General features: G+C 42.2%; 3 protein-coding genes across 4 annotated transcripts; 1 reads left to right on the top strand and 2 right to left on the bottom strand.

Moving 5' to 3' along the window:
* Window positions 1–93: 93 nt before the first annotated feature.
* On the top strand, window positions 94–7,639 carry pks1 (polyketide synthase 1). The gene is made up of 6 exons (XM_035619850.2): window positions 94–544; window positions 639–792; window positions 888–1,048; window positions 1,142–1,345; window positions 1,444–1,625; window positions 1,726–7,639. Exons 1-6 carry the CDS (start codon window positions 487–489, stop codon window positions 7,213–7,215), a joined length of 6,249 nt encoding a protein of 2,082 aa, XP_035475743.2. The 5' UTR covers window positions 94–486; the 3' UTR covers window positions 7,216–7,639.
* An 86-nt stretch (window positions 7,640–7,725) lies between these two features.
* On the bottom strand, window positions 7,726–17,351 carry LOC118290904 (probable polyketide synthase 1). Of its 2 annotated transcripts, XM_035618652.2 has the most exons (7): window positions 16,142–17,351; window positions 15,928–16,000; window positions 15,683–15,836; window positions 15,137–15,297; window positions 14,833–15,039; window positions 14,516–14,697; window positions 7,726–14,264 (listed from the first exon to the last, which is right to left on the bottom strand). In XM_035618652.2, the coding sequence occupies exons 2-7, from the start codon at window positions 15,983–15,985 to the stop codon at window positions 8,709–8,711; spliced, it is 6,318 nt and encodes a 2,105-aa protein (XP_035474545.2). In that variant the 5' UTR covers window positions 15,986–16,000; window positions 16,142–17,351; the 3' UTR covers window positions 7,726–8,708. The 2 variants fall into 2 exon arrangements, with proteins under 2 accessions (XP_035474545.2, XP_035474544.2); XM_035618651.2 differs by having other exon boundaries at window positions 15,928–17,351.
* A 149-nt stretch (window positions 17,352–17,500) lies between these two features.
* rdh12l (retinol dehydrogenase 12, like) lies at window positions 17,501–21,683 on the bottom strand. The gene is made up of 7 exons (XM_035618678.2): window positions 21,522–21,683; window positions 21,125–21,240; window positions 20,118–20,273; window positions 19,936–20,040; window positions 18,400–18,609; window positions 18,063–18,255; window positions 17,501–17,952 (listed from the first exon to the last, which is right to left on the bottom strand). Exons 1-7 carry the CDS (start codon window positions 21,533–21,535, stop codon window positions 17,850–17,852), a joined length of 897 nt encoding a protein of 298 aa, XP_035474571.1. The 5' UTR covers window positions 21,536–21,683; the 3' UTR covers window positions 17,501–17,849.
* Between the last annotated feature and the right edge of the window lie 6,271 nt (window positions 21,684–27,954).

Below are 27,954 nucleotides of genomic sequence, written 5' to 3'. Positions count from 1 at the left end.
ATTTAACAAATATATTAAATACATCCAAAATAATATGTACAGACTTGTGCAAAATAGATAGCTTATTGCTTATCTTAAAACCAATAGAATGAGTTGAAAGACACTAAAATATAGTGTGAAGTTGGGCTTTCTGATTCCTGACCCAGTATAGGCAGGTTCTTGGTATACACACTCTCGCCAGTCTGCAAAGAAGAAGGCTCTGTTCATTTACTTCATTTGCTGCTGCCCTAATGATCCTAACCTACAATTAGTGTATTTAGTTCCAGATGAAGCCGACAAGCCGGGGTATTGTTGTGTCCTCTAGCCCCTTTTCACTGATGCCTGACAAAATATCTATAAAGGCTACTGCAACTCTAGTTCTGACCAAAGACGGCTACCAGGACTGAACACTGAGCTTCACAATGGAGAGGCTTAAAATTTCTCTCTGGCTTGAAGAATAAAGCAACAAAATCCCAAGAGAAACGCCACTACCGTCGCAAAGGAACAATGGAAGACCCTGATGACCACATAGCTGTGGTTGGGATTGGATGCAATTTCCCTGGAGGTATGACTTCATTATTACGCTGTTGCAAGGATTCAGATGTCTTCCTAGCTGTCTTCCAAGGTAAATTTGTCCTATTGTGTTCTATTTATTTTAGGCGAGGGGTTGGACAATTATTGGAGGGTTCTCTTTGAAGGAAAGAACTGTGTAACGGATATTCCAGCAGAAAGGTTTGACACCAGTTTTTGGTATGACGCTGACGAAAGCAAACCCGGAAAGACGCAAACAACCAAAGCAGCTCTTATAGAAGGGTAAGAATTAGTCCTGTGATGACAGACTAAGTGTTTATCTCTCTCTTAGGAGATGTTTTGATTTGATACATCTGCTATTTCTATGTCATTTCTAGGTTCAATGAGTTTGATCACAAGTTTTTTGGCATCACGGAAGCAGAGGCTGATTTCATGGACCCTCAGCAGAAGCTGCTACTTCAGTGTACATACAGGGCATTAGAAGATGCAGGAATCGCTATGGAAACCATCAGCGGAAGCAGAACTGGGGTTTACATAGGTGAGGGACTATTGCTCCATGATACATTTGAAATTCCAAGCACAATTTTGTGAAACAGAACTTGTACCCTACTCTTTGATTGTGGTGTTGCAGGTCTAATGAACAGGGATTACGAGATGCTCCGAAGTGACAATCCCACTACAATAACCCACTACAATGGCACTGGGACAGCCATGAGTGTTGCCGCAAATAGAATCTCCTTCACCTTTAATCTCACCGGCCCTTCTTTCGCCATTGACAGCGCCTGTTCCTCATCTTTGGTGGCCTTACATTTAGCCTGCCAGGCCATAAAGCAAGGTATTAAATGGTACAAAGGTCATGCCTAAAAAGTGATCTTATCAAGGCAATGTTTTTAAAATATTCCTCTTTTCATATTATTTCTCTCTTTCAACTAGGAGACTGTGAGATGGCTTTGTGTGGAGGTGTCAGCTGTATCATAGAGCCAAGAGTGTTTGTTGCTCTGAGTAAGTCGAAGATGATCTCACCCGAGGGGACCAGCAAACCGTTCTCCAGCCGAGCAAATGGTTACGGTAGAGGCGAGGGCTGCGGGGTTGTTCTCCTGAAGCCCCTTAAAAATGTAAGAACATCTTTTTTTAACAGTAATTTCATGTCATTTAATAATTACATACAGTAGATATAACAGCTACCCTTCCAATGGTTTGATTTTATGCATAAAGGCTGTCAAGGACTGGAACAAAATATGGGGTATTGTCAGCAAAACGGCGGTCAACCAGGATGGTCACTCAGTCACTCCAATCACCAAACCCTCCATGGCACAACAAGAGGAGCTGCTGCGAAGAATCTACTCAGAGTCAGACCTCGCAGATGTCGATTACATAGAGGCACATGGAACTGGAACCCCAGTCGGAGACCCAACAGAGGCAGGAAGCATCTCAAACATCATTGCCAAAGAGCGACCTCCAGGTTCAGAGACACTGAAGATCGGCTCTGTGAAGGGTAACATTGGACATACAGAATCTGCAGCAGGAGTGGCCGGACTCATTAAGGTTCTACTCATGATGAAGCATGAAACCATTGTTCCCTCTGTTTTCTACTCTGAACACAGTGCAAGTATCGATGTAAATGCCCTTAATCTAAATATTCCATCAAAAGTTGAAAGATGGGAGACAAGTCGGTCATCACAGAGAGTAGCAGGGATCAATAGCTTTGGGTTTGGAGGCACAAATGCACACGCGATTTTAAGAGAGTATAGACAGACCTCTGTTCCCACACATATCACAAAAGGCTGTCCAAAACTCTTTGTGGTATCTGCAGCCACTCAGAAATCATTGATCCTATCCATTTCTGACACCCATCAAAGTCTTTGCAGTGCACACACTGTTGACTTACAGGCCTTGTCATACACCTCAGCATGTGGAAGGAGTCATTGCGGACACAAATATAAGAAGGCCTTTTTATCAACTTCCCTCTCAGATTTACAGCACCAGCTGACATCCGCACTGAAATCAAAGGTTGAGTCAACAAAGTCAGACGTCCAGGTGGTGTTTGTGTTTTGTGGCAATGGAGTTGCCCACAGGGGGATGTGCCAGCAGCTCATGAGAGAGGTCCCTGTTTTCAGAGATAAGGTCAAAGAAGTTGACGTTCACTTCCAGAGTCATAAAAGCTCCAGCATCAGTCGATGGCTTGCTGGTGACTATGATAGTGATGATTTCAGCAAGCCAGATTTTGCCCAACCTGTGCTTTTTGCAATCCAGGTAGGCATTGCCACTCTCCTGAAGCGCTGGGGTGTAAAACCTGATGTCGTGCTTGGCCACTCTGTTGGCGAAGTCGCTGCAGCTCACTCCTCCGGCCTCTTGTCTCTTGAAGATGCTGTTAAAGTGTTGTACCACCGCAGCACTCTTCAGAGCAAGGTCACAGGTGGGAAAATGCTTGTGGTCAGTAATGTGGCTGTAGAAGAGGTATTAGAAATCCTTGAAGTCTTCTCTGGCAAAATTAGTGTGGCAGCTTTCAACAGCCCTCGGTCCTGCACACTGTCAGGGGATGCAGATGCTGTAGACGTCCTCCATGAAAGGCTGAAGACTCTGTTTGCAGATAAAAACCTATTCCTCCATATCTTGGATGTTCCAGCGGCATACCACAGCCATATGATGGATCCTATACTAGACGACATTGAGGGAAGCATTCATCTTTTAGATGCCAATAGCATGGAATGCAAACTTTTTTCAACAGTGACCGCAGACAGGCGTTCAGATGGTGACTTCAACACCGGCAGGTACTGGGCAAAGAACATCCGAGAGCCCGTTTTATTTGAGCAAACGCTGCGTGCTGCCACTAAAGACAGCCAGTCCAGGAGAAACGTGGTCTTTGTGGAGATTGGACCTCGTAGGGCTCTTCAAAGGAACATACATGAGGTTCTGGGAAATGACGCCATAGTTCTTTCCTCTGTCCAGCCAGAGAGAGATTATGACACAATCTTGTCTACCGTGGCAAAAGTATTTGAACTGGGCATAAATTTGGACTGGCATCAAGTTTACAGGGGTTACGAGACATTGCCCACAGCTCTTCCAATCTATCAGTTCGACAACTCAAAGAAAGAACTGAATTTTGAAGATGTGAGAAAAGGTAATGAGTTATCTGCCTTGTCTCCCCATCCGCTCATATCCCAAATAAAGCTCGATAACAAAGAGTACATTTGCAACCTCTCATTAGAGAGTGCACCATATCTTTGGGAGCATAAGAACAATGGTGTTTCCATTGTACCAGGTGCGTTTTACATTGAACTAGCTTATGCCTCAGTAATGGCGAGCTTAATACCAAAGAAACCCGTCTCTCTGCTCCAGCTCAGTATTCGATTTGAGAGTCTGTTTACGCTCAGCTCAAACTGTCAGCAGTTGAAGGTAATACTTGAACAGGCAGAGAATGAGGCCTCTTTTAAAATACAGTCTCCTGTCGCAAGACATGCCTCCGGCACATACAGGAGTACAAATAGCCAACCGATGTTAGAGGAACCCTCCATTTTTCTTAACGCTATCTGTCAGAGGTGCAGATTGGTGATGAAGAAGAAAGAGATTTATTCAACTCTTTCTCAAGCAGGATTTGAATATGACTCTGTTTTCAAACAGCTGGATGACGTGCATTTCGGGGATGAATTCAAGGAAGCTGTGACAACAATTCAAGTCCCCGGAGAACTTCTAAACCACCTCCATGACTATTTCATCCACCCGGTGTTATTGGACTATTTCCTCCAAATGACTGCAGTGGTGGCTAATGGACGCCTTACAGCCAAGCAGGGATTCCCCTCAGCTGTAGGTTGTGTCACCATTTCAGCACCGCTGCAGGAGAAAATGGTCATGTATTTACGAGCAACTCAGGAGACCCCAGACTTCCTTGAGGTGTGTGGTTGCTTCTCTACCACAGAGGGGAAAGTGCTTGTGGAACTTAAGAAGGTGAGGATCTCATTTTTGGGCCATTGCTCAAATGCTCTTCAGTCACTGTTCTTTCACAATGAAATCATTACAATCCATGACAAGGCAGACTTTGAAAATTGTGACATAAAAGCAATAGTTTTTGAAGACAAACTCTGCATTGCCAAAAGGCTCAGGCCATACTTACACCCAGAGTCAGTCATTGTGCAGAGCAGAGACGACTGGAAGTCTGATCAACTTCGAGATATAGTGTTTCACTATCTGAACACTAATGTGGATTTGGAAAACGTTCTCTTTATTTGGGGTGTTGAGAACCTCGGTCACTCGTCATCAGAGCAGACACTGGAGACCTTGGTTACTTGCTGTGAGCAATATCGCCAGATTTTACTAGCTTTGAAAGAGATAAGACCGTCTTGCACCGTCCACGTCATAACCTACAGATCAACAGAAATGACTGTGGACCAGGTCAGTCCGGGTTTTGTGCTGTCTGGCATGACAAGGGCTTGTGCAGCGGAGATGGCAAGTCTCTCTTTCCAGCTGATTGATCTCGCTTCTGTGACCAGTGAAGACATACAAATGCTGGTTCATGTAATTAACACCTGCAAACAACAAGAGGTCATGATCGCCAAAGGGCAGGCTTCAGCAACGAGAATATCACGCTCCCCGGTGAAGGACAAGTCTTCGTGTGAAGGAGACACACAGTCCGTGTATCTGAGCAACTTTGTTCTACAGACAACTGATTCTTACAGAATGACTAGCTTGTCTGCCATCTCCTACAACACAAATGTGAGTCCTATCCAAGAGAGGTCAGTTGAGATTCAGCTAACGAACGTGTGCGTGCACTCATCTGATTACTTTCCTGTCACCACTTCAGATTTCAATTTCAGCAAAACAGTGTACTGGGACCAGCACACATCCCAGAATCACAAGCTTCTGGTTTTAGATTTTTCTGGCATTGTCACTGGTGTTGGGACAGACGTTCAAAGTCTAAGAGTGGGAGATCGTATCGCTTCGTGTTATCCAGCTGCTGCCACAAGCAAGATTACAATTCCTGAGGCTGTGTGCTACAGTACAAAGAAACTCCCGTTTCTGAAGGAGACTCCGTGTGTGTCTTACTTCATACTGGCATGGGAGATCCTGCAGAGGATGCTACCTGAAGTGAAGCAACAGCACAGAAAGCTGACCGTCGTCTCCTCCGACTCAGCTTCTGCTCTGGTCAAAGTTTTAGCTCTGACAGCAAACAGGTCAGGCTGGAATGTTTCCGCTAGATCAGATGTCAGAGGAGCACCTCTGCAATTTGATCAGAGTCATGCATTTGTGTTCCTGCCTCCATTTGATCACTCTAGGCTGGAAATACAGGGCAGTTGTGACCTTGAGAGACACATTGTATTTGTATGTAGCAGTCACATGTCATCCCCACACTCAGCAAACATGTTTGCATCAACGAGTGAACACATGCACGTCCACATACTCGATGTGGCTAATCTTCTCCAGAGAGCAACTCTGCGAGAACAGAGCAGGAATATCTCGAGCTGGCTAATGTCATTGGGCTTTGATGCAGCATCTCTACCTTTGAAAAGAGAGATATTTCAATTATTAAGAACAAAAGAGCCTCAGATTGATCCAGAGTCCTATTTCTCAACAAAACTAGTGCAGCAGGTGGTTTTAGATCACAGAGAATCTCATTGTCCAGTGTCTGACATCCCTGTGCTCACCAGGCCAGGAAGACTTTTTAAACAAAGCTGTGTTTACATTGTGACTGGAGGCCTTTCTGGTTTGGGACTTCAGACTGTGAAATTCATCGCCCATAACGGCGGAGGTTGTATCGCAACACTGTCCAGAAGTGTTCTGACAGACGAAATGCAGTTTGAAATGGAAATCCTGCAGAAAAGATATGAAGTTGCTATCATCCATGTCCAATGTGATGTTTCCGTGTTGGTGCAGGTAGTGGATGCAATGTCAAAGATTGAGCAAAGATTCTCTTCTTGTCCAATCAAAGGAGTGTTTCACAGTGCTGCTGTATTACACGATGCACTGATCGATACCCTCGACGAGTCTCTCTTCCACAAGGTGCTGCAGCCCAAAGTGAGCGGGGCTCTGAATCTTCACTATGCAACACTTCACAACCAACTCGACTACTTTGTGTGCTACTCTTCCATCTCGTCATTCATTGGTAACGCATCACAGTGTAACTATGCAGCGGCCAATTCTTTCCTGGACATATTCTGTCATTATCGGAGAAACCTTGGGCTTGCAGGACAGTCCGTCAACTGGGGTCCTTTGAACCTTGGTCTCTTGCTGAACAGAGACCATTTCCAAAAGTTCCTAGAGGCAAAGGGGATGATGATAATGAACGTGTGCGAGATTCATGAGGCACTTGAAAAGTGTCTCTTGATGAACAGACCTCAACAAGTCATATGCAAGTTCAACTTCAAAAACCTTAACGTTCATGTTCTTTCACAAAATGCGTCTCTCAGAGAACGGCTGTCAGCTATAGTGGAAATGGAGCTGAAAGATGATGCAGGTATTGAACCCATAGTTCAGCATTTGCATTCTCCATACGAAGGTGTGAGGAAAATTGTCAGTGACATAAGCAATGTTTGTATAGATGAGCTGCATGAAGACTCTGCTCTGTGTGCCCTGGGTATCGACTCAATGTTGGCCATGACTCTTCAGAACAATATTTTCCAGGAGACAGGAGTGAATGTACCTTTGGTTAGATTACTGGACCCCAACAGTACACTGGCCACCTTGGCAACGATTGTAATGAATAATGGATGATTCCATATAATATGTCAAAGATTCCTTTGGCTGATGAGCAAGAAATGGCTTTATGAATGTATATGAAAATTCTTGCAGTAAATGTTTAATGTCTGTACAGCAGCTGCATTTTTTTCACTGCTTTATTATTGTTCCTATAGCAGTCACATTGTTTTTTAGTCTTTTTGCAGAAGGCAAATTTATTTAAGTAATTCCACTTCTAAGTATGTTTTATAATCGTTTTCCTCTCATATCTTGGCTCGCTCACAGATCTTTAAATCCAGGGCTGTGCTATGTTCTGTTTTCTATTGTAATGTGTATATGCATAATGGTGCTTAACAGTCTGTATGGTGCCCCATGTGGCCCAAATGCTGAAAGAGTACATATATTTGGTTAGTTTGTTTTTGATGTAATATCTCTGATGTTTGAATCAGAGCTAATTTTAGGCACCAAACAATTAAAGATACTGAAATGACACTCTTGATGAATGTCAGATTGTGTAACCTGCATGAAATAATATCTGTAACCTTATCAAGTACATAGAGAAATTGGCAGCTTCATTTATTGTCCTTATGAAACAAAATTAAAAATTAAAAAAAAATGTCACATTATCAAAATAACAATGATGACTATTAAAGTTTATTATGATGTAGCATGGAGCTGTTTTACATCAGTTACCATACTGAAAACACTGGTGTAAATTTACTGGTGTCTTTCCCTGTGGTGGAAATGTCCACCAGAAGAACAGCGTTTTTGTCTACAACAAATAGATTAATAGTTCAAACATAAAAGGTTCTGTAATCATACATACTGCCAAGTCAACATTTATGGGGCATGCCAGAAAACTGTATCAACTTTTCAATCATCATTATAAAGTTGAAGGATCATTGAGCTTTCAGTGATAAGAACTGACCATGACCTGTAAAAGACGAGTAAATGTAAAACAGGCAGATAAAAATGAATTGATGTCTGCGTTATGTGTACTGAACCCCGTCACAGATGAGCTTTGAAAATGTATATATATTTTTATGAACATTAATGAAATAATATGATAGAAATGTAATTCTCTATATACATTATTTACAGTATAGATTGAATACATTACATCGTACATTTTGTATTTAATTCTCACGCTGACCATTTTCATATTTTCATCATGAACAATATAAATAAGCAAAATTAATAAAATAGTGATACACAGCACTCAAAAACATTCACAAAATTGGGCATTTCTCAGCAAAGGTTAGTAAAATATTGTGTGTGGTTATAACAATGTAAAACAATGTAAATCTACAACAATAAACAAGGGTAAACATTTACAAAAAATAACAACGACAAAAGTGTCAAAATACAATACAAAGAGAAATACAAAGATGTTGCATTAACACTATAATGCTGCTGCAATGGCCATTATAAGCCTTCTATTGAAATAAATGATATTTTCTGTTCCACTATTATGATGTGCTGATAAGTGCTACTACCATGTACGCATTCCATTTATGCCATTGTCATTTTTAAAATCTGGTTGAAAGATCCTCCATGTCTTCAGTGGGGTTACTAATCACAGGGTTATCACTGAAATCTTCAGCCTCAGCTCCTTCACTCAGTATAGCTATCACAGTTGACAATGTGGCATTGGGGTCCAACAGTTTCACCAACGGCACATTCACACCTCTCTCCTGAAAGATCAGGTTCTGCAGAGTCATGGCCTGCATGGAGTCAATGCCTAAGGATGAGAGAGGTGAGTCATCTCTTAGCTCACTCTGATCCATACCAATGGTCTCAGCAAGGAGAGAGGTGACATACTCTTTCGGTGAGACGCATTCAGCTTGTTTTGTTTGAGAGTCTTTTTCTTTAGATTTTTTGAAAGCCTCCTCAACCAACGCAGACAGGCGCATGGTCAAGGCTGCATTTTGAGAGAGGACGTTGAACCGGATGTTTCTGAAGTGAAACCTGCACACAGCTTGTTGGGGTTGATTGAGCACAAGGCATTGCTCCAAGCTTTTATGAATTTCAGCCACATCCAACACCATCATCCCTTTTGCCTCCAGAAATCTCTGGAAGTGCTCCTTGTTCAAGAGGAGACCGAGGTTCAGAGCTCCCCAGTTGATAGACTGTCCAGGTAGTCCGAGTTTGCGCCTGTAATGGCAGAACATGTCGAGGAATGTGTTGGCTGCTGCATAGTTGGTTTGAGATGCGTTTCCCAGAAAAGCAGAGATGGATGAGTAACACACAAAGTAGTCTAACTGGCAGCGTTGTGTCGCATAATGCAAATTTAGGGCACCGTTCACTTTTGGTTTGAGAACCTTCTCATAGAGAGATTTGTCAAGGGTCTCAATCAGCCCGTCATGCAAGACAACTGCACTGTGAAACACTCCTCTAACTGGACATCCAGGGAACTTCTGGCCAATGTCACTGATAACCCTGTGCACATGCTCAGAGACAGATATGTCACACTCCATGCTGGTGATGCAGTTTCCACACTGATTCTCTATATTGTGTATCTCTTGCTGCACATCTGCAGGGGGCGTTCTCCTGGAGAGTATGACAATATACCCACCCCCTCTTTGGGAGATGAACTTGACAGTTTCAAAGCCCAGACCAGAAAGACCACCTGCCACTATGTACACCGCTCTCTTTCGGAAAAGCAGTTTTTTTGTTGGTAGCAGTGGAATCTCCGACAGAGTACTGCTGTCAGCTTTTTCCAGAGCCACAACAGACAGTTTCTTTGAGTTGAAGTATGATTCTGGTTTCTGATTATTAAATTTCTTTCTGCTGTCAGACTTCACACTCTGAAAGGCATAGCTTTTAAGAGAAAATTTCCTGCTAAACTTCAAGGACTTGAGCCAGTGATAAATATGTGGCCTTTGTGCAAGCAAGGATCCCTTTTGCAAAATGACTGGCATCTGGATTGTCTGCACGTGAACACTCTCCTTTACACTGTTGAACATGTCCCTGGCAAGCAAACCTTGCATCTGAGATTCACAGATAATGACAACATGTTGGACCTCAGGAAAATGGCAAATTATGTCAATCAGGGATTCATCAAATGGAGGCAAGATGACAAATGTATCCATTTGTTTGACATCTACAAAAGAACCATTACACTGTGTTCCTATGACCACATTCCAGCCAGATTTGTACGAAGTAATTGCCAAGACTTTTATCAGAGCAGAGTCTGGGACAGATGATATGATTCCTAGATTATGTTTGGCTCTCGGCAAGGCTCGATGCAGGATTTCCCATGCTAGCACATAGTAGGAAACACAGGGTGTGCTTTGAAGGAATGGGAATTGTCTGGTGCTGTAGCATACACCCTCTGGCACTCTGACCCTGCTGGCTGCCACCACAGGATAACATGAAGCAATGTGGTCTCCCACTTTTAGTTTCTTGACATCTTTACCAACTGCTGTAACAGTGCCACTGAAATCAAGAGCCAGCAGCTTATGATTCTGTGAGGAATATTTGTTCCAGTATAGTGTGTGGCCAAATTTCAGATATGAATCACTCACAGGGAAGTAATCAGATGAATGGACACATATCTTACTGGGACACATTTCAACTGATTTATCACCGATTGGCAGGCCCTCTTCGTACAAGTGAATGGCACTCACTTGAGTTATCATATGTGCATCAGCTGTCTGAAAGATGCAAGGCTCGGACATTGTCGGGGTAAAACCTCTCCCTGAACTGTCAACGATTTCTGGTGGAGTATGGACAATGGAAGGTTTAAAGATCAGCCCATCTTTGACCACCAACTCTGGGTATTTGCTGCAAGGATATGATTGTAGGACCTCAGACAGAGCTGCAATGTCCTTAGCAGAGATGGTGCTTATATCAATTAGCTGAAATGAAAGATCTGGTATCTCTGCAGCAAACGATCTGGTCATACCAGCAAGAGCAAAACCTGGATTTATGTGGTCTACCGTGATGTCAGATGAACAGTGGGTTACTGCTCTAATAGAGTGTGGGAAGTGAGTCTGCTTGAGCTCAAGGACAATTTGACGGAAAATCTCACAGCAGCTCACTAAATTCTGTAGAACAACATCAGCTGGCAGCGAAGTAAGGTTTTCTTTGCCCCACAAAAACAAAACCTCATCAAAGTTTTTCTCAATATCTGTGATATTGAGTTTTGCCATGAGAGGGGGGAAGCCATGGCTCAAAATATCTTTTGCATGTGTGAATGATATGTATTGAGATCTCGAGTCCAAATGTTGTTGCAGGGCTTTAGAAATCCCTATTTGATCACAGAAGACCAAGGCCTTTGGAGAAGGAGCAGATGGGATACTTTCAGGGATGACGCTGAAGGAATTATGGTAGAAGTACTCCTCGACTACATGAGTGTGACTGCCCAGATACTTGATTATCACATGATTAACCTCAACCAGCACTCTGCCTTCTCTATCTGCGAAGCAGCCACATACCTCAAAGTGATCAATACCCACATCAGTTGCTCTCAAATAGACAGTCATCTCTTCTTGCAATGGCTCAAACACTGTCAAACTTCCTATTTTGGAAGGGAAGCCTGGTCTACCAGCAAAAACATGCTCTACTGTAACTGGAAGAAGCTGCATCAGAAAATCCAACACAACAGGATGAATGCAGTAGTCATGCAACTGAGACTGTAGTTCCTCTGGAACTGCGACAACTGCAAAAGCTTCCTTGAGATCTTCCCCATAGTGTACATTTCCCTTGTTCTTGAAGACGTCTCCATATTGAAACCCTCCTTGAGATAGGTACCCATAGAACTCCTGAGAGCTCACTACAGATTTGCATCTTTTGTAGATGGAGCTTAGTGAAATGCACTGCTCCTCAATCACCCTCTCTCTTTTGGAAACAACTGTGCCTGATGCATACACTGCAGAAGGGGAGAATACTTTGAAACTGGTTTCTTTTTCTGTTTGTTCCAGTTGCACCTTCATTTCAGGTGAATTCGGGGTTAAAACACATGGACTATGGAAATTGACACTGAGCTGTAGTGAGTTGAGTGGTACTTTTGGTTTGGCACTGGCCATGACTGCGGCTAAACCCAACTCAGCATAGAAGGCACCAGGGATGATGGGTATGTTGTTGTGTTTGTGCTCTTTCAGGTAGAAAGAAGAGTCTGAGCGCAGATCACAGCTGAAAATGTTGCTCTCACTTCCTGTCAGACAGAGCACAGGGTGATTACTTGCTGTGTTGTTCATTGCCGCACCAATGATAACATCTCTGTCAGAGCAATCAAACTTGTATTTCGGGAATGGAAGTGGCATTGTCTCATATCCTCTGTAGAAGGTGTTCCAGTCTACCTGAACACCAAGTTCAAACAGCTTAGAAACGACAGACATGATTGTTTCATGATCTTTCTCTGGCTGCACTGAGGGTAGAACAACTGTGTCACTATCCAGAGATTCAATGATGTTCCTTTGTAGCGCCCTTCTTGGCGCTATCTCTACAAAGACTGTTTTTGTCTTTCCTTTTGCTGCCGACCTCACTGCCTGCTCAAATGCTACTGGCTCACGAATGTTTCTTGTCCAATATTCACCTGTGCAGAAATCTCCCTGCTGGATTTCCTTGCCTGTCACTGTGGAGAACAACTCTGTGTCAAGATCATTCACCTGTAAGAGGCCAATTGTTTCCTTGACTTCTGGAAGAATTGGATCCATCATGTGGCTGTGGTACGCTGCAGGAACATCCAGCACACGGAGGAACAAATTCTGACTATACGCTGCGGTGCTTAGCTCTTTATGGATGCCATCGATTGCTTCTGCATCACCTGAAATGGTGCAGGACTGTGGACTGTTGAAAGCAGCAAGGCAAACTCTACCAGAGTATTGGGGGAGAAGAGCAGTTACCTCTGATACAGCCATGTTGCTGATCACAAGCATCTTCCCCCCAGTGACTTTGCGCTGAAGAATGCTGCGGAAATAGATGACTTTTAGTGCATCCTCAAGACACAAGAGGCCCGAGCAGTGAGCGGCTGCTACCTCACCTACAGAGTGTCCAAGTATTGCATCTGGTTTGACGCCCCAATGCCTGAGTAGAGTGGTAATGCCGACCTGGATAGCAAAGAGTAATGGTTGGACAACGTCTGGGTTTTTAGAGTCACTACTCTCAAACTCACTCTCAAGTGTGTCCAGGATGTCGAGCGCACTCAGCCGTTGGAAAAGTTGTGCAATCTCTTTGATCTTATTTCTGAATACAGGCTCATGCTCCAGGAGCTGCTTGCACATGCCATGGTAAGTGACGCCATTTCCACAGAAGACAAATACTAACCTTGGATCTGAGAAGGATGGGCTGATATTTTTCCCAACAGTTACACTCAGCTTCTCTTTAAGGTCGACTACGGATGATATCCTGATGGCCTTTCTGTATTTATGTTTTAGATGGGTCCTTCTGCAAGCTGAGGTGTACAACAGAGAATCTAGATCAACTTCACTATCTGCTTCTAGCTCCTTAATGGTGTCTTCCATCATCAGGGAGAGAGATTTTGTTGAATTTGCTGACATGACAAAGTACTTTGGTTGTGTTTCATCATTCTTTTGCCGTATGTGTGACTGTTTGTACTGTTTGACAACAGCGTGTGCATTTGTACCCCCGAATCCAAAGTTGTTCACCCCTGCGATTCTTGCACCAGAGGATTCCCACTCTTCTGCTTCCATAGGAACTTTTATGTTCAGGGCTTTGGCATCTACACTGGAGGTTTCTTCAGAGTAGAAAATGGAGGGAACAATGGTCTCATGCTTCATCATGAGGAGAACCTTGATGAGTCCAGCCACTCCAGCTGCAGATTCAGTATGTCCAATGTTGCTCTTCACAGAGCCAATTCGCAGTGTCTCTGAACCACGAGGTCTGGCTTTAGCAATGACGTTTGAGATGCTTCCTGCCTCTGTTGGGTCTCCGACTGGGGTTCCAGTGCCATGTGCCTCTATGTACTGGACATCTGCGAGGTCCGACTCTGAGTAGACTCTTCGCAGCAGCTCCTCTTGTTGTGTCATGGAGGGTTTGGTGATTGGAGTGACCGAGTGTCCATCCTGGTTGACAGCAGTTTTGCTGACAATACCCCAGATATGGTCATGGTCTTGTATTGCCTGTAAACAAAAAGAGAATTGTGATATGTAGTATATGTTTAAAAAAATGTTTTGGACCTCTAAAGCATTCCTGGAAAAAAGCACGGTGGAGAGAAACTAATATGACATTTATGGGTGATATTCTGTCTGGTTAATGCTTAATTGTAGTGAGTCAATCAGTTATTTATTGATGTTGGTCTCTCATCTGACATGGTCTTATGTCAATAATAAGTAAGGAAGAAAATTGTTATCCTTTTCTGCATATTTCTTACCTTTTTCAGTGGCTTCAAAAGAACAACCCCACAGCCTTCCCCTCTACCGTAGCCATTTGCTCTGTTGGAGAAAGGTTTGCTGGTCCCTTCAGGCGAGATCATCTTGGCCTTGCTGAGAGCCACAAACACTCTTGGCTCTATGATACAGTTGACTCCTCCGCAAACGGCCATTTCGCAATCACCTGATAAGATGAAACAAATGTTATCCTTGTAATAAAAAAATCACCATGCCGGGGCATGGGTATGCAGCAGAGTTACCCTACAGGTTGCTCAAGAGTTTTTAATTGCAATTAGTCAGACATGATTTACATACGGACCTTGCTTAATGGATTGGCAAGCAAGATGAAGAGCCACAAGGGAGGACGAGCAGGCACTGTCGATGGACAGTGAGGGCCCAGTGAAGTTGAAGATGTACGAGACCCTGTTTGCTGCGATGCTCATGGCAAGCCCTGTGCCCGTCCAGTGGTTGATCACACTCGGGTGCACGTGTGCAGCATTTGTTTCATAATCTCTGTTCATCAGGCCTACATAAAAATAAAAAACATTTTTCAAACAACACAAAACTTGTTGAAAATATACATATAATATACATAGTAACTGGAAAGGTTTTTACTGTTGTACCAAAGAACACTCCAGTTCTGGTGCCACTGGCCTTCTCCATGGGAACACCGGCATTTTCCAAAGCCCTGTAGACACACTGAAGGAGCTGTTTTTGTTGGGGGTCCATTTGTTCCACTTCACTGTCACTGATGCCAAAGAACCTGTGGTCAAACTCATTGAACCTGAAAACAATTGATCAAAACTACTGGATCAGTTTAGGTGGAAGAAACATTTGTTTAATAGCATTGTATGCATTCAATATTCTTATTCATTAGATTTTAAGACTTTAAAATGATCTACTGTATGTGAGAGAATTAAAACATGAAGAAGGGGGCTTTCTACACACATATTGTTTTGTTCAGGTAAAGTCTGTAGTTGTTCCATAGATGAGTTTTTAATATGAGAAAGGCAGCTTTCCTTATTTAGGATTGTTAACAATCACTTTTCTCAGGAGCTACACTGTTTTTTCTACATTTCCCCATATTTATAGTCATGATTTACAAAACACATCTAAAGATATTAATACGAATACAAATAAATAAATACAATGCGATTTAAATACCATACCCGTCAATAAGAGCAGCCTTGACTGTTCGGGATTTACCCGCTTTGTTGTCATCAGGGTCATACCAGCTCTCCAAGTCAAACCTCTTTTTAGGAACTGGCACAGAGCAGTTTCTTCCATCCACAAGAACCTTCCAGAAGTTATCAAGCCCTTCTCCTTTTTGGAAAACATACATTTTCCATTATACTACTTTCAGAGTTATTGTAATGTAGCCTGATACAAAAAAATACCAAATCATATGACTTACCCCCTGGAAAATTGCATCCAATGCCCACCACTGCAATCCCGTCTTCAGTGTCCTCCATCCTCACTGTGCATCACTACGGGAGAAAATCAAAAATCTTTACTGCACCATCATGTCAACATCACCCTTCCTTCAAGTGCATCAGCACAACCCAAAAAAATCTACATGGTTAATATTCTGTTTCGACCGCTCAATTAGTTCCAGTTTAGTCACGCACCAGATCACCCTTACATCCGTACCGTTTGCCCTTTCCCCCCCCTAAGTGATGCTATCGCCGCCGGGCCTGCAGTCGATTCTTATAGCCAGCCTCTTTTCCTTATTAAACATTAATGATTGATTGTGTTCGTGGCCATGGAGATAAAGGACCTCAGTGCACACATTTATGGCGCCTTTGCAAATGATTACACCAAGTTTTAATGAGTAAATCAATATGTTATCCAACAATGGGGTGACTACGGGTCTCGTTTCATAGCAGCTTATCGCCGTTGAATCGTAACTAACAATCAACCAATCAAGGAACATTGAGTTTGAAATGATTCCACTGGGCAATGGTTTCACATTAAAACCTCTCGATTACTTCCTCTTAAACTTAATCAATGAAAGTATTAAGAATAATTCACCAACATACTTAACCTCAAATAACAGCCATTGTTAAGACATAGGTTTTGTCTTAATGAACCAACAATGTTATCGTTGTTCCAGTATCTTATACGCTACACATGCTGAGTAAGAGTTTTCCATCAGTTTCAATTAGATAAGATCAAGGTAGTTGTTTGTTTTTTTGAACAAACATCCATTAGATCCTGTGCTTGTTTTCACATACAATGCCATAACATCCTTAATGTCGAGTTAACTTTAAGCACATTGTGCAACTAATATTTTTTTCTAAACACCCTCCTCGATGAAGAAAACAATGTGTGTTTTCCACAAGTGAAAAAGGACTTGAATGCATCTAAAAAATAATAATATCACAAACCCCTTTCTGCAAATATCAAACCTGCCGCCAGAAACCCGGGTGTGACATTCTACAGTGACGTTGTTGTAAAATCAGTGATTTCACTGAAATCTATCAAAAACAGAATCACATTTCGAGACAAGATGAGTTTTTTTGGTTTGGTAACTGCAGTAATGGTGTTGCCTCAGGAGCTTGTTAGTTTTTTCCGATGGTCACCTTTGGCTGCGATTACCTTTAATAAATTCCTACTGCAGTGATGTTCTGTGTGTACTGTACCTGCAACCTTTGTTTTATTGCCTTTATCAATCCACTACATCTGCACAGAAATCATGTGGTGGTATTAGTTATTAACTCAGTCCGTCTTTATTACTTTATGTCAAAGTGGTGACAAAGCCCCAGTTAAGAGGACAAGGAAGTGAGGAAATAAATCATGTGATTGACATGATGCTTTATAATAATACTAATAATAAAAGTGTGATACTGTTTTGTTTTGTTGTTGTGGTGGTTGTTCACACTTTCCATATTACTTTGGTCAAAAAAAGGTGTTTTCCTTATTGAAAATCGTTGTGTCCAGTTAACTGAAACATGAAGCACGTGCAAGCAGGCACAGAAACAAAAGAATTATGGTGTGTAAGAAAAAGTTTATGTCAGAAAAAAAGAAGATAGTATGACATGTTGAAGACATTAAAAAGTTTCTTCTGTGAGCAATTCAACAATCCAAACATCCACAATGAAACTATTACTTAAAATGGATTTTTAAGGTATTAAAGATGATTCCTGTAAATCGGAAATGTAAACTTAGCTCCGTTTTTTCTTAATTATAAATAGTGCCATGTTGTGTGAATACTGTATTTTAATATCTATATTATAAAGCAAGAGCAGTAAGAAAAAAATAAATATATATATTGTATGTATATATCTATGACAGTAGGAAAAATTCATCACATTAGTGCATAAAGGCAAGTGCAATCTAGTCTGACGTTATGGAGAGCAATTGACAGCTCAGATCCCACAACTTCTGCGCCAAGTCATCGTCTTTTCCCGCCGCCGCGCAGCTGGCAGGGGCACAGTCGCTGTTGTGGCAAAGACACAAGAGGAGGAAACTTGAGATGTTGGTAAAGACCCCCGTTAATCAAATGATATAATAATAATAATAATAATATGTGAAAACAAAAAGTTATACCTGTAGTATCCGCCGCTCTCCTTCTCCAGCGACGGCTCCACGGCACAGTAGATGGTCGTCTGCGCTCCCTGGACGGAGTCTTTGGTGAAGGGGCTGACCATCTTCATGACGAACTGCACGGGGCCGCTCAGGTGGCGCCACAAGTCCGTCTGGACGACTCCGGGGTGGAGAGAGTACGTCGTCACACCGGTGCCTGGAAAAAAGAAAAAGAAAACCTAAATCAATATTACTGTAGTTGCCAAATGGAGCTTTTAAGCTAGAAAGAAATGATCCCAATGAAAATGTACTTTTGCTGTTTGACTAAATGAAAGAAGCCCCAAAAAATGATATTTCTCACCTTCTAGTTTTTTGGCCAGCGAGTGTGTGAAGAGGACGTTGGCCAGTTTGCTCTGAGCGTAGGCCTTCCCCTTGTTGTAGCCCTTCTCGCTGTTGATGTCCTCCAGGTTGATGGTGCCCCAGGAGTGGGCCATGGACGACACGGTGACTATCCGGGCCGGCGCCGACCGCTTGACCAGGTCGAGCAGCAGGTGAGTCAACAGGAAGTGACCTGGAGGACCAAGTTTTGTGATATTTGAGAAAATAAATGCATGCTGGTCGTTTGATAAACTCCTCAGACTTGTTGCTCAAAAAACTTCCTCTGAGATTTAACTCTAATTTTTCTTAATTTCGAAATTTCGGTCAATTTTGTTAAAAATTAACGACTGACTTCTGGCGACAAGTGAGTTCTCACAACTTCATTGCCTGTAACTTATATAAATACCAAACAAGGAAGTTATGAGAACTTATGGTCCGTTCAACTTTAGTCAATTTGTCTTATCTGGCATCAGCACGGCGAAATCTAATAGTATCAATAACACCTAATCAATATTTAACAGCTAAATCATATGACTGCCAAATATTAAAGCACAACAGGAGGAGCCGCGTGCAGGTTAACGGACTTAAAATACAGTTTCCTTTTTAAATGTTGTGTTTCTTCTTGTTTGGCTTCAATTCATTATTTTCAACTTGTTACGGTGCTTTTTAAATAAAGTTAGTATATTAAAATGAGTATATAAAAATAATAAAAGTTTATTATTGAGCTAAACAGCAAGGTTCCGGAAGTTAATGGGATGAGTAGTTCCTCCGCTATTATTTTTTTTTTTTGATTTTCCAACTTTTTTTCTCGTAATTTTACGACTTAACTCTAAATATCTTTTTTAATTGGCCTAATACTCCGTCGCAAGTAGTTTAAACATCTCAGCATTATCTTAAAATCTCAGTATACATTTGGGCAATGCAAATACTTTTCTTCTTCGGGGACTAAGCGGCTTCGAGGTGAGCAGAGACGTGACGTCCTGTGGGTTGTTTACAACAGTCCAGCGGAAAAAGTTATTGATCTCTTACATCATCAATTGCAGCAACGGAGGCCAGGAGCAAAAGTACGCTCGCAGAAATGGTCAACACTGAGGGGAAGATGATAAGAAATGCTCAGAGAGAAAGAGAGGGTGGAGCTTCAGGAGAAAAAGCTGGGTCAATAGACCCTTCACTCCTTTTTATTTACCTACAGGAAATAAAAACATCTTTATGCAATATTTTACTAAAACAGATGTTTCTGTGTGGATGTGCCGTTACCTTTACCTTAATCAGGCTCACTTATCTATTCATTTATTGTATTTATCACATTTATTGTTCATGACTCATGGATTCTAGGTCACAGTAGAGGAATTTTCATGTGTGTATGTTCCTTTTGTTCTTTTTTTATAATCCATTTTAATCATCATTGGCTCTGCTTTGAACGCCAAGGACACATTTCCAATGCAAGTGGACGATAAAGATTTCTTTTCCATTTCCCCCCCACCATCCATCACCGCACAGATCACATGGTTTTATTTACCCAGGTGATTGACACCGATCTGCATCTCAAAGCCGTCTGCCGTCTTCCCGTAGGGACACACCATCACGCCAGCATTGTTGATGAGGATGTTGAGTTTCGACTCTCCTGCAGAGAGAAAAAACATCAAGATATGAAAATGCTGTGGCTTTTTAAATTGTGTGTATATATTTCTAAGGTTTCACCTTTGTTGATGGCTTCGGCGAATTCTCGTATCGACTTGGTGTCGGCCAAGTCGAGCTTCATGCAGTGGACGTTGCTGTTGCCCGAGCTCTCGATGACTTCTTTCACGGCCGCCTCGGCTTTCTCCATGTCCCTGCACGCTATGATGACCTTTGCCCCTAAACAGAAAATCAAAAGTAAAACAATAAACAGCAGTGAATTAGAACTTGTTTTTTTATATCCTGTACCGGTTGTCTTTTACGCATGCCCAGATATAGAAGTAATGTGTGTGGGGGGGGGAAAGGGAGGAGGAGCTCCCTCTCGTGACCACATGTGAACATTACTGAACTAGATTTTCTACTTTCATCAGTATGGCAGCAAGAACAATGCACACTTTGTTTTTTGAGGAAGAAAATGCATTTCGCAATACACACTGAATCTCTTGGGTTGGGTTTCGTTTTTTTTTATTTTGTCTTCCAAAGCTTAGCATGAGAGGTGGACTAAATGAAATACTCAAAACGGTACGGGAGTTTAAGACCAAGCTGCTTTTATAGTTTTACAAAGTGTAGAGAGAAAATAATTCCAGCTGCAATTTGGAATTGTATATTTTACATTTATTTGTGTAGATATTGTCTATATTTTTAAAGTGTGCTTTGTGAAACGTGCCGCTGTTACACCGGAATTTCCCAGCCTGGGATAAATAAAGTAACCATCTATCTATCTATCTATCTATCTCTCTATGATGATGATTTGACATTTTGGACAAAAAAACATCCGCAAATGTGAAAATCATACCAATCCCTATTTGGACGGAGAATGAGAAACGTTATTATGGATGATGTAAAAAAAAAAAAAAATTATTGGATTGGACTTACTTGCATGATGCAAAGTAAGCATGACAAGGCAAAAAAAAAAAAGGAAAACGTGATGTTTGACATGAGGGCGAGTCAGAGGAGCATACAAAGGTCCAGCTTCAGGGTATTTACATATCAAATTCTTCCTATTTGAATATTTCCCAGGGGGCCCTCACCTCTCCGGGCCAGGTCCAGGGCCGTCTCCCTGCCGATGCCCGTGTTGGCCCCGGTGATGACCGCGGTCCTGTCGTCCAGCCTCGCGTCACAGGACCAGGGAGTCCGGAAGTAGTTTCTGGCACATGAGGAAATCACATGTTTTTTTGTGTAACCGTCTCTCACCCGGCGACATGGGTGTCGCAACAGAACAGGGAAGAAGAAGAAGAAGAAGAAGGACTAATACAGTGACATGTGTTCAGTCTTCACGTGAACTACAGAAAAGAAACACAAATCACACCAACATTGACTCAGCAGTTCATTTGTCAACGACAGATGTTGGGTTTATTTACCTTTTTTTTTAGCATTTGACTAAACACACACAAGACAGTTGAATGAACATCCATCACGAGTCCTCACCTGATCGCCTGCATGTCACTGGTCCCGGTGTCACGACCTGAAACACTGACAACAAGACACACTTATAGTTTAAAGACTCTTTTGGACAAATCGGGAGATCTCCTCCCAAAAGAAGCGTCAAACGGATTGAAAACCTGGCGACGCGGAAGTGCCGTGATAAAAAAACGTGAAATGCTCACGTTTGATTGGCGTGCGTTTCAGCCAATCGCCTGCAAGCCGCTCGCTGTACTGCGACGCTGATTTGTTATAGTTTGAGACTCGGTCCGCCCGTTTTCTGGGGTGTTTGTTCGTTTATGAATACGGGCCGCGCCGGCGCGGGTGGGGACTTGGTACATTGCTGCCCCCATATAAGACAAGTTCAAAGTAAAAGAAGGTGAATGTATTCATTTATTTTATTCTAAAACATAACAATAACTTGTAGTAGTAACGGTGAGATTAGTAGTTATTAGTAGTAGAAGCAGTAGTATTTGTAGCTAGCAGCTAACAGTAGGCTAATGATGGAGGAGGTAAATATTTACTTATACCTGCAAAAAAATAGTAAAAAAAATGTGTTGCTATAATCAGGAAATTGTACTTAAAAGTAAAAGTATTATAAAAAATAGCCGCTGTGACTGATAATGATCCAGTGGGATTATTACGCACGTATTCACTGAGGTGGAGATAGTGTTGAACTTGATAGTATAATTCATTTCTCATCTATTAATCTGCTAAATATTTTTTGTTGATTTAAAGGATTATCAACATAGTAACAAAATAATTATTTTCTATCAATTGACCAATCGACTAACTGAACTAACTATAGATGTAAAAAGTACAACGTTTCTTTCTGAAATGTGAAATACAAATAAAGTACAAGGACATCAAATTTAACTTGAATTTCAGCAAATGTACTTAGTAACATGCACTGTATATTTTTTTCATGAGGTAAAACTGATGTCAGATTCTGATCTCTATACTAAATTTTAACCAAATATATGTTATGAAGTATTGCATCAAACAAGTATAAAATGCTGTCTGCCCATACTTAAAAGCAAAGTATGATAACAGTTAACACAAATATTATTAATAAAAATCAATGGCAATAAAACCAAAATATAATTCAGTTTAATACGATTAATGCTTTGTCAATAAAAAATATATATATTTTATTCTATTTATTTAAAAATCCATAAATAGGCATTCATCATGTGTTTTTTCAACTGTCTGTTCTTGTATAAGTGTAAATATTTATCCAATGCATTATAAAAGATTTACCAAAAAAAGTATTATTTACAACCAACATTATACTAAGCAAAGAACGTAGAAATACTAATTACTACAAAGAATGAAAATCCTCCTGCTCTCGAGACATAAACGTCCCTTCATTACTCAGTTTGTCCAGCAGGTGGCAGCAAATGTCCATCTGAAGCCTGCTCCACCATGCCACCGGCCCTGAGTCCCAGTGTTGAGTCTGTACACAGATTAACAGGTTGGTATTTGGGTAAAACCGTGTCCTTGGCTCATGATCTCACTCTGCCGGTAAATAATTAGCAGAGAAGAAAAAAAGAAAACCCTGACCACCCATCATGCCTCTGTGGAGGTCACCAGAGCAGCCGCATGAATGGTTCATTCATACGTTACAGACATTATTACAGCATACGGTACAGTAACAGTGGGATATCACCGCGGACAGGAGGTCATTAGATCAGGAAACACTGCGGCGGCCATCAGCTGATTGTGCGTAGGCAAACATTTCCTTCCCCCTGCCGGATCAGTCAGCATGAGTGTGCTATATGTGTGTGAGTGTGTGTGTGTGTGTGTGTGTGTGTTTGTGAGAGGTTTGTGTGTGTGTTTTTACATGTTGAAAAAGACCAGACTGCTAGGTGTGTGTGTGTGTTTGCTCTGATTAGAGGACAGTCAGAATCAAAAGTTTGTGCACACGTCTCTTGATTGCATTGCAACTTCCTGTCATGTGTTCATTTAAGCAGAAATTGGTGGCAAGTAGCTGATGATTCATTTTCCATATAAACACATTTGTGTAACATTGTGTAAACATTCCACAGTAACAGTGAGTGAACACATGAATGAAAACTGGAACATTAGCGCTACATAATTTAAGTGAGATTCACAGTAACAGTCTGTGGGATGTTCTATGATCTTTATTTGATTTGTTCCACATTAAGAATCTATGTTGTGTATTATTTTTCATTTTCATCCATCTTGTTTGTTTTTGACTGGTTTGTCAGCGGTGATCACAAAAACCATCAGACGTAACAGTTTCACCTAAAGCCATCGCTGGCGCCGCATTAGCAGCTTCCCCGAAGCCAAAGACAATGGAGAGGCCGGAGGATGCACTCGATAAACTGTGGGGAACAATCCATTAGGCTATAATGGGACTATTAACTTTGGCAGATGGAGAACAAGAGGAGGCAGTTTTTATTTTTAACATGAATGGAGGAGGAAAAAAACAACAACCAACAACAACCAACAACAACAACAAATAAACAAGCAAGAAATGAAGGAAGGAGATAAACATCCGATATTGACAATGTGACCCGATTTGAAAATAATGAACACAGAAAAGGATTAAGTTATGTAATATAAATTACTAACTCTCTGTACTAATGTACTTCTCATTTTGTGAAATGTAGTAAACACACAAATGATAATGGCGGTTTGAAAAAAAATCAATTTTTAATATTTCATATGAACTTTATATTGTCATGTCACACTCAGTATCGATCCAGACACTAATAAAACAATGAAAAATAAAGACTTTTTTAATATGGTTTAGAGTTTTACATTTAATAAATGATAAGAAATGAATATCAAAACTAAGGTATGTAAAACCTGTAACCATGTCAAATATTGAAAACATCAATTTCAGACCTATTTTAAGACCTAAAATACATAAAAGGTGCAATGTAAATGTTGTTTTTAATAATATTTTCATTAAATATAACTGTAATGGTTTACATAACATAACATGAGATTAAAGTATGCTACTTAGAAGCAACTGCATTAATATGACAGTAATAACAGGCACAGGACCAGCTGTGATGTCACAGATTTCTGCTCTTGCAGTACGTATACTCGTCTTAGATGAAAAGTTATTGTGGCCACACAGACTCTAAAACTCTGCTCAGTGAGCAAAATTTATATTTGAGAGGAGGGAGAAGAGAGGGCCTTTAAATATCCTCACAGTAAACATGAAGTCCTGATTCAAATGACCTTTTAATGAATCTCTGAGGAGGAGGAGGAGGAGGAGATCTCCTGAACGCTGACTCTGCACGAGTCAGACTCCCAGTTCCGAAACATAGTGATTTTAGGAGAATCACTATGTTTAAAAAAAGAAAACTGGTTTTCCGTGTCCTCTGCAGCAGGTCAAGTTGCCCCGGGCTGGCAGAACAGGCCGCCTTCGTGTTTACAGTATGACAATATCGTTCCAAGGTCGCGTCCCTCGGTGCCTCCCCGGACACACGCACACACACACACACGGCCATCAGTCTGGCCTGTACATCTACAGAAACCTCGAATTATCCGAGGCGGCGGTGGGACACGATAAACATTTCCTCGTCTGCTGACACCAGCTCCACCGTGCAGACCAACCCGCTCGCCGCTTCACCCATCAGTCACATTCTGTTTAGTCTGACCCTTTTTGTTTTTGTCTCTACCCACCATCCCCCTGCCATGCCTCTGTATTTGGTTTCTCACCCTCCCTCACCTCTTACGTAACACATTCAAACGGTGCCACTCTGGTTGCTCAGGTCGTTTCCCTTTGCTGATCCAATCTGCGACGTGTGATGGGCTTTTCTTTCCTTTTTCGTCCGACCGCTGCAACATTTGCCCCGGCGATACACATCTTCATAATTACAGTCTTTTCTTCTTCTGCTTTCTTTTTTTTTTTGGGATTGACCGATCAGCGGTGTTGTTATACACCAGATGACAGACTCCTTCATCTGACCACTGCACTGTATCATTTCGCTCTGCCCCCACCAGCTCCCTGGACTATTTGGCTCAAGCCCCCCTCTTTTTCTTTCTTGTTCTCCCTCAGTGATTGCTTTTTACTCTGGAGAAATCAAACTGTAAGGTCGTTCAAAGGTTGTCGCAGTCCAGACTTAGGAACGGGAAGTGTTCCCTCCCTCATGTATGCAAGCCATACAACAAGATAGTAAGGCTACTCCCCGCCCTCCCCCCCACGGTTTATGTTATGTAACGCATCCTGCTAATGGACTCAAACTGACCCTTTACTGTAAGCAGCAAGATTTTAATTTTCAGTTTCACACTCGTATAACGCATCTTACACTTGAGAGTAGCCAACATTTTTTTTAACTGAAGTGTATTGATATGGATATTTGATTCAGGTCAACCAGATCTCTTTCTGGAAACGGTGCCGTCCACTTGGCAGTGTCAACACTCAAATATGTGAAATGACCCATATTCGATCAACGTCAGCAATGAACCTCCCAACTGTCATTATTCAAATGAATTGGAAAAACCTTTGACCTCGCTCTGCCGCTTTCGACATATGCCACAACAACACATACTGTGTGTGTGTGTGTGTACAATATAACTCAACCACGCATGGGCCGATTTTCACCAAACCTGGTGGGAATATTAATTGGGAGTTTGTCTCCAGGTGATTAACTTTTGCATCTGATAAGTCAAAGGTCAACGAAAATGTGGTCCAAAAAAAAGGATTTTCTGAGATCTCACCGAATACAATAGAGACAATCTAAAGCTCATATTGATCAGAAAATTCAGCGCCCCATCATGCAACAGAAGCGTCTGCCCCCCCCCCCCCAGCGGCGCCGTGCGTCATGGCAACAGCATCAGTGCATCGCAGGTGTGTGTGTGTGTGTGTGTTTTCGACGTCCGAATCAAAAGCCACGAACGAGCTCTGCTCCGTCCATCAAAGAGATCATTTTTTTTTGAAGACAGATGCAAGATGGCGGCCTGGCCGGTCTTCGGTCACGCCGCCCCTTTGAAGGTGAGCAGGCAGTCATTAGGGGGCCTGCCACGAGAAACCCCAGGAAACGGACGTGCGCCGCTATTTATAGAGCCGCCTCCAGGAGCCTGTGGTCCCGAGTCGAGGTCCAGGGGGGGGGGGGGGGGGGCTGCTTTATGACATTAAGGGCAGCACGGGTGTCATATTTTCAGTGTGAAAGTCTGTGAGGAGACCTTCGATAACTGGCATGACACGTTTGTATTTTGAGCTGTTTGGTGGACCGTACCGACGCAAAGAGCTGCCACCGTGTACATTATGACATTATTTGCGCACATGAGAAAACTTCAGTGACAAATGAGGCAACTGTAACAGGTATTTCCACATCGCTGACTCATCTGTGATGCCCTGTATGTACTGTAAATAATAAACTCACATTTTTACAATTCTGCTCCCCCACATTTTCCTTTGTTTTGGTCTTTGTGGCCACACTGCCTGCCCTCGTTGCTGCCCTGCGTCAGGAGCCTCGGCGTGTATTATTATTCAGCAAGGTTTTTTAAAACATCCTTCATCTCGTACCAAACCAGTGAGTAAAAGAACAAATCTTGTCTGCTGTTTGGGATCATTGCTTGTTTTCTTATGATCTTTCTGCAACGCGTCCATGTAACCGCCCACCGGGTTGGAACTGGGCCTGCACTATCTTTACTTGTCCTCGCCTCCCGACACATTTACTCCCCTCGTGTCCTGCGAGTTGTCACCTTTGCCAAATACTGGGAACGTGGGAGCGGCAGGTCTCGTAATGTCGCCCTGCCGCCGGGTCCTAATTTATTATTTAACACATCCCCCCCCCCACCACGCACACCAGTGTGGACGTCGACTCTGGCAATAACTCTTTACATTTTTTTTTATTGCTGACAGAATTGCTTCTTTCCTGTTAAAGTGTAACTTTCTTCTCTTCCCTGTGAGCTTCCTCTTTCCCGCAGACGTATCAGGTGCCGCCTGTTTCGGTGAGTATGACCTTTATCCACCGCTGGGTGCAATCCCTCACACTCTCACTCCGTCAATGGCTGAGCAACTGGTGTCTGCCACAGAAACATTATCAGGCTCCATTATCGGATCCACTGCGACGCGCAGAAGGCCCTGCCAGGGAATGGAGGCTTTTGGAATCATAAAACACAAGGTTTCTGTGAAGATTCATCTTAATATTTATATATAAATCAGTTGAGGGACATGACATGCCGTCATTTTAATTACAAAGAAAGCACGAGCGTATTCTCCGGGCCGACATGCAGATCATCTGCAAAATGCGATTGAAACACATTCTCTTTCAGTCCCCCCCAAAAAGGTAGGAAAAAACCTTGTAGTCCGAAAAATAAAGACCACATTTGATCTCTCGTCAGACAGGCTCGTCAAATGTCATGCGATGTTGCTGAAGCTGTTATTTACCCTCTTGTTCCCCATTATAGGTAGATGGATCTTTATCGCACAAAAGACTAGGCACTGAGCAAA

This window comes from Scophthalmus maximus, chromosome 21, assembly GCF_022379125.1.
Source record: "Scophthalmus maximus strain ysfricsl-2021 chromosome 21, ASM2237912v1, whole genome shotgun sequence".
Lineage (NCBI taxonomy): Eukaryota > Metazoa > Chordata > Actinopteri > Pleuronectiformes > Scophthalmidae > Scophthalmus > Scophthalmus maximus.
The sequence above is the reverse complement of the archived record's forward strand: the minus strand, read 5'-3'. Positions and strand labels throughout refer to the sequence as shown.